At 43.2% G+C, this 7,152-nt stretch overlaps 1 protein-coding gene across 2 annotated transcripts in view; it reads right to left on the bottom strand.

Annotated features, from left to right (window-relative positions):
* The window catches only part of SETD5 (SET domain containing 5), a 42,673-nt gene that overhangs the window by 7,108 nt on the left and 28,413 nt on the right, over positions 1-7,152 (bottom strand). The window contains exons 18-20 of one of the 2 annotated variants that reach the window (XM_010168477.2): positions 4,999-5,055; positions 3,050-3,517; positions 925-1,211 (exon numbers count right to left, since the gene is read on the bottom strand). In XM_010168477.2, coding sequence (XP_010166779.1) covers positions 925-1,211; positions 3,050-3,517; positions 4,999-5,055 — 812 coding nt within the window. The remainder of the gene's footprint in view (positions 1-924; positions 1,212-3,049; positions 3,518-4,998; positions 5,056-7,152) is intronic. The other variant, XM_010168478.1, reaches the window with a different exon arrangement.

Genomic DNA, 7,152 nt, shown 5'->3' with positions numbered 1-7,152 from the left:
AAGAGATCTTATTACTCCTGCAAATTCACCTAAAACAGTGTTTCTTAAGCACTTTCAACACAGACTTCACACTACTCACTGCCTTCAGCATTGTTTAGCATCTTGTCCCTTGCCATCCTCCTGCTGTTACATAAGCAGTGACACAGCTGCGTACGTGGAGCATGAGCGTTCAGAAAGGCTTGTGGTGTTCATGAACAAGAACGGGGATGCAAAGCAGCAGAGCCAGCGCACTACACAGCTCCCATCAGCAGAACACCCTGAGCGTCGCCGCATTGATACCATAGTGCAATATTCTGCATTCCACTGCTGCAGTACTTAAATTTTTTGGACCAGACGTTACTATCAGGTTCAAAAGTTTTTGAGGATCAGCCTTTCCCCTTATCAAACCTTCTCAGGGTAACATCATAAAGGTGTTTCTTCCTTGCCTTTGGTAAGCCACCAACTGCACTCTGGTAACTGCTTTTCAAGCTCTACGTGCAAGGCATTAGGGAAGCTGGAGTTGTTTCACTGTCCCCACTTCTCATATGTAAAGTTGCAGAGGGCTCTGCATAGGAGTTGTCTTTGTGTAACACATGTTCAAACAGAGTGGAGGTTCAGTGAGAAAAGACCTGGATTAAATTTTCATGGTCAGAGTAAGACCAACGAACCTGAGACCTTAAAAGGAAACTAGTCAAAGAGAGAGACAGCTGTTTAACTTCGTATCTTTCAAGACAGATTTTTTTTGTATCTAAACCAAGAACTAAAGGGGAGGCTGAGAAGGCTGCTGGTATCCTTCACGGTTGTTTAGCAATTACAAAAGAGAACAATGCCAAGAGACCCGACTGAATCCAGCCAACTGCATTTATTGTTATGGAAATACCCCCTAGAGAGTTGGAACCTTCTCTGTGGAGCAATCTCAGGTTTGCTTGGAAGGATAACACTCACCACCTACTGCTGATGTTCTCCTGGGATTTGCTGAGTGACGTTGAGGAACTAGCCCCCCTCGAGTCTGGTGGGCTGATGTCCTCTACATGAGGCAGGGAGGGATGAGAAGGGGAGAAGCCACTTTGTGGGGAGGACGGGGTTCGTACTACGGAGCCCGGCAGGCCGTTGCCATCTGTGTCAGTCACAGAACTGCTGCTGCCCTGTCGGGTAGGAGTCCCTGTACATCGCACTGAATCGCCTCCCTCCTTGGCTTCTTGTTTCCGCTTGCGATATTCTAGTAGAGATACCTGGGAGAGAAAAATACAGCCATGAGTCAGGGAACGCCAGGGACTAGGACAGGGGGAGGAACATGCCCACGCACCATTTTAAAAACCTGTTTCTCTGCGTTTGCAGATAAAACTTTAAAAGGTGTATTGGGATCATAAAATCTTCCTGAATGTGCAGGCACTCTGGAAAAAGAGCTAAGTGGTACAAATTTGGATCACTCATCAACTGTCATGCTCACTCACATTTTTCTCCTTATGATCAGTACTTCAGTGGAAATATCCAGCTAGTCTGCTTCTCTAAAACCAGGAATTTCACATTCCTTCAGTATATCCTTGTATATTCAAGCATCAGGCCTCTATATGCTCCTCTCAACACTCTTCACTCCTCTCTCTGCTCTGTGACATTGTATAAAATACATATCGCTGTCGGTCCATCTCAAAACCAGAGAGTAAGAGCCTCCTTCACAGAACTGCTCTCTTCAGAGTCTTGTTCACACGTACTAGTTCAGCCACATTAATGCTAAAAACTTGGTAAAGCCTTGCACAGAATTTTAACCTGCTTAAAGCAGGTTCCTATTTTTTTTGCAGTCAGTATCGCAACCTCCCAGCACTATCACCTGAAGAAATTACTTTTAGCAAAGGTGTAATGTATTTTGTGCAAAGCAGCCTCAAATTTGTCAAAGGCACAAACCAAGAGGTCCCAGATCATGCAGTCTTGTAACACAGGAAGAGCAGAACCGAAAATACACAAGTATTTTCAGGCTGAGCACTTACCTTTCACTGTGCCTTCCCTTAAGAATTACTATGGGGCACAGATCCCACAAAGTACTTGCAGAAGGCAGCTCTGCTGAAGAATTCACCAACTATGATTCAATGCCTGTACAGAAGGCTTTGAACAGGGTATTTCCAAAAGTAACTCAACATATGAAAGTTTTAAGGTAAGTGTAACTTTAAAAGAAATCCAAAGGAAAAAAAAAATCAAAACCCTCCAAAAAATGGAATTGAAATAAGTGATTCCATCCAGCTGGACATTTACACAAGGGATCTGAGTCACCACAGCTGGACATTTACACAAGTGATCTGAGTCACCACAGCTGGACATTTACACAAGGGATCCGAGTTACCACACTTGCAGTAAAAAAAATAAATAAAAATCCAAGCATAGGTAAAGGCACTGATACACAAGTGTTACATTTATTTGTCCCATGAGTTCCCAGTTTCATCACAGCAACTCCTGAATTGTCATTTTCACTCAGTTTTAGGGTCACTGGCCCGCTGTTAGAAACCAAAACCTATTTGCTTTATTTAAAGAATATTCTTGCGGTTTTAGTTTCAAAGAGCTAAAATTTAAGTAACAATCTTCATCTACTTTGCTTGCAATGTTACTATGTTTCCATATTAATGGCAACATTCTAATACCTTCTAATAAACCCGCTGTGTTTTCTTTTGAATATGAGACCCTCTTTCCTGGTAAGAACCCTTTACATCCTGATAAATAACACCCCCACCAATTAGTACAGCTGCACTGTGCTACTGCTCTGGGTCTTGTCTCAGTTTAACAACTGTTTATGAAAGCCCCGAGCATCATGCTCTCCTTTCTGTGCTCTCAGAAGAGGTATTTTCATTGTAGTCTTTTGTCTCCACCTCTCACATAAAAATCTTTCCTGAAGAGTAGCTCGCTGTCTTAAACAACTTTCAGACTGTTTTCACACAGGCAGCGGATGCCCGGATTAATTGCCCAGGATACATTTTAGTTGTATTCTGCTCCCTTTGTCCTCCCTCTAAGTCTTTCCCATGGTGCCAACCGTTCCTGCTCAGGTTCCTGCAATCTTAAGAGTTTCTTTTACAAGAATACTTGCCTTCTTCCTTTGTGGTGGATTCTGGGGAGCAGATCTGACGCCTTCACAAGCCCTCTCGCTGCAAGGAGACATGGATCCATGCACTGTCTCTTTAAGCAGTCCTGACTCGTGTCTGCTGAAATATCCTTCGGCAGGAGAGCTGCAGCTTCCTGCTTCTGAATTAATTGGCTTCCTCTCTCCCAAAGGAGCAGACCCCCGCAACAACCCATCTACACGTGGCATAGCGTTCAATGGGGAGAAGGCATACATTAAATTAAACTCTGTCCGAAAAGCCTGATCAGAGCTTCGTAGCAGCATCTGCGCTTCCCCACTTTTCCCTGGGAAGTTCATCTCTGAAGTAGAGTTTATGGAGGGTTGTGGAGCCAGATCAGAGGATCCAAAGCTGAGCAGCGATGGTCGTTCTGGGCAAGTGTTTGCACCGGAATCCAGGTACCCACCCTTCAAATCCAGGTCAGACCGGAGGCAGAGCTGTAAAATCCGAGAAGGATACAGGAGTGGGGTGGGAATTCAGGAAAAGGGTCAGGCAAGGGTGGGGAGAGAAAACTAAGTCAGAAAGTACTCTGTACAATGCTAGCTTACTGCTTTCCAGTTCCTTTCTGATTACCCTTTCAGTCCTTTCCTGCACTGTTCTGTTCATTCTACGGGAGACTGACGGAGACTAAATAGCAATCAGTGTAGCTGTCTAGTATGAGATGCCCTTTCCCCTTTAGCAGTCTTACTGCAGCAAGAGATATCGTTCAGCACTATCCTGAGGCAGTAAACAAAGAAAACCCAGCATTTTCAATTGCCTTATATGTCCCAAAGTTGATGTTAACACATAGTACTAGCTAGGTTCATTATGGGGAGAGAACAGAAAAGATTTTATGTCTGCTTGCTGGTTTATTAGCCAAGTTTTTGACTGTCCCAAGTCAGTCACTACTAACTTCCTAACAATAAACTGCCCAGAATCTCCAAGCCATTTGTTTTCACTTATTGTGAGCTTCAGCAATCTCTAACAATAGTACATTCATTTAATTTATACTGCATTTCTACATTCTCTAACTAAACCATAATGGCATAATCTTTGTGCTGTCCAAGTTTCTGGAGCACTACGCACTGACACAATGGTATATCTATTCATCTACTTTAAGTGCCAAAAAACCTCCAGGGCAATGGCACAATCATCTCCTTCACCATGATAATATGTCAAGATCTCAGACAATGAGCATAACTGACACGATTTCATCCTCTTTGTAGGAGCTACAGTGCTAAGGGAAAAACACAGCAACAGCAGGCACCAGCTCTGCCCTACTGCTGCTGCTGAGCGTGCTTCCTCTGCTGTATTACGGCTCCAAGTAATCTGCCACATTGGAGATGAGTGCATATTCTCTACTATGAAACAGTCTCTGAGCAGGGTACTTCATCTCATATTTTACAACAGGCCAGTAGGTAAACAAAATACTACTTTCTGGCACCTCCTCAACATCTTAAGTCTGCAAGGGAAGAGGTGATAAATCAAGGCTGAAGAGAGGAGGTCAGGTGCTCTACTGTATCCTCTTAAGTCACATTTCCTACTGAACACTTTCTCTTTTTTCCCCAGTAGTAATTTTGCTGCTACTGAGTAAATATCACACACCACTTATCTGCTGGGATGGGGCCAAAGTTGATTAAGGTTTCTCCAGGGTCCCCAGACCTCTTGCCTTCACCTCAGAAGCTGAGATATACAAAGTTTTCATACTGCCTGCTTCCCACCAGTGTCAACAAGTGAATAATAAATTCCAGTCTTCAATTTGTTTGCTCTCTTGTGATAACCCTGAAAACTCCTCTCCACCTTATTGTGACTGATGCTCCACCCTTATTCTCACTTGCCTCCACACTTCTCATCCCTCTCCTCCCACCACAGCCTAACACACACACACAAGCACACACACTCCCGGCCTCAAATGCAATTGAGATGGTGTGATAACTACCTCGGGTGACATGGACTCAGGCCTATGCGCAGGGGAACTCTCAGGGGAGGATACGTTCTAGGAGGGAAAAGCATCTTGTTATTCATCTACTTAAAAAAAAAAAAAAATCAAGAAGCAAAATAAAATCAATTACAAAACAAGCAGAGAGGTTAGCAATGGCTATTCTAAACACAGACTATGCCAGGAACTGGCCCCAGCCTGTAGGACAACTCCACCAGTTAAGTGGTTTCTAAAGCTTCCTGGAAGCACACAGACAGGACTGGGTTACTGTGTTTCATGCTATAACTTAGTACCCAAAACAGAGCACAAAAATGTTAAGAAAAGCAGCATCTTATTCTTTATATTTCTGATGCTATCAGGTAAGAGTTTGCACCGTGAAATATAGAGAAAGCCATTTATGGTGTTTAGTCTGAGAACATGGGAGAGATGGAAAGCCTGGTTCTGCCCAAAAGGTGAACTAAGATCCCTCAAACACTACAGTGAACTGTCACAGACATACTGGAAAACAAAAATGTCTCCTTCAGTCAACTGTGGGCCACCTTTCCAGCTGAAGTCAAGAGAATAGGTGTGAATGGAGAGCTTTATGAAATGTCGTAACAGATCATCCGAGCACCTATCAGTGGAAGGCAGCGTATGTGAGTGATGGCATGGCTAAGGCCTCCTTCACAAGCATTTTCCTTTCCATTCTACTGAGCAGGCCTAAAATAGAATCAGAAAGGAAGAAGGTTTCCCAGAGGTACGTTGCCATCACAGAAACATGGCAGGAAGTCACTGCCCTCTGCATAGTCTGCAGAAACATTCAGAAAACTGAGGAATCTCAGAAACTTCTTAGCTAAAAAAGCTTCTAATAAACTCCACAGAAAAAGCAGTTGCATATCATCAAGCTTCTAGTCACCCCTATGAATGTGGGAGGGGCTAAGCATCCTCCAATTTGTTTCCAATCTAAAAAGTCATAAAACCAAGACTGAAAAAACTCTGGAAAAACCTGACCAAGCAGAGCTTCAGAAGTTTATGATACAAGCTCTTCAGAGAGCAGCTAGGAAATGAATCAAGAAGGGAGTTTCTTAAAAGCCACATCTTTCAAAAATGTATTCCCCAGCAAGCCAAGATGTCAAATGACATCTTCTGCTCTCTTGAGGAAGCTTGTGAACTGAGGGAAGAATCCTTCTGTTGCTCTCTTCCCACAGTGCCGCATGTCTGAGGTATAAAGCTTTATACATGGGCAGATGTATTCACTCAAGTTAGAACTGATGATAACTAACTAAAACAGACATGATGTTAAAATTGCAGTATTATGAATGAGGTGCACTGAGGGAAATACAAAAGTTTGAACTGAGAAGCCTATAGTCTACTGAGCTGTTAAGACTCTTTTCAAGGGGGGCGGAAAAGCAAAAGGGGCAAATAAAGTATAGATGCCCAGTGAAATCCAGGCTTCCCATGTCTTACTCATGGCAACAGAAATAACTAACACTAAGGTGGGACAGGAAACCAGTGACTAGACTCTGGAGGTCCATGGTAACACTGCCCTGATCTGCCATCTCAACCAGAGCAAAGGTAAGGAGCGTTTCCAATCAAGCTCTGTGCCTGAAACAGTCTTTCATCTCTCTCCTCAATGCTCCACAACTTTCCTTGCTAACCACTACAGATCTGCCTCTAAGACAGTGTAGAAGAAAGAGCTCCCAAATAAAATAATCAAAAGCACACAAAGCTAAAAATATCACAAAGGACTGTTTGCCCTGTTGCAAAACAGATGAGAGATTTCTGCAAAACAGTCCCTCGTAGAGCGGTCTGCCACTGCACAAAATGGGTTTTTTTAAATAGTTTTAACTAGCAGAGTGTGAACAGCAAGCCTGAAGAGTTCCATTTCTAAATGAAAATATACAATACTAGAAAATAAAACTAAAACTGCAAACAGCATGATCCCTTTTCACAGGCACAAAGCAGCAACACAAAGTGGAAGTGGAAGGTCCTAGCAGGATGGATGCTGATAACTCTCCTACCGAGTATAGAGCAAGGGGAACCACCTACACAGCCTACTGGTACTTCTGCAATTTTTTGCTAAAGGGAACTATCAAAAAATCACAGGTATAAGGTATTTTCCTTCTACTCAATAAGGGGAAAGGAAAACCAAAGGGTATAGTGGAAGCCAACATA

The sequence above is a fragment of the Antrostomus carolinensis genome, unplaced genomic scaffold, assembly GCF_000700745.2.
Source record: "Antrostomus carolinensis isolate BGI_N321 unplaced genomic scaffold, ASM70074v2 scaffold12135, whole genome shotgun sequence".
Taxonomy (NCBI): domain Eukaryota; kingdom Metazoa; phylum Chordata; class Aves; order Caprimulgiformes; family Caprimulgidae; genus Antrostomus; species Antrostomus carolinensis.
The sequence above is the reverse complement of the archived record's forward strand: the minus strand, read 5'-3'. Positions and strand labels throughout refer to the sequence as shown.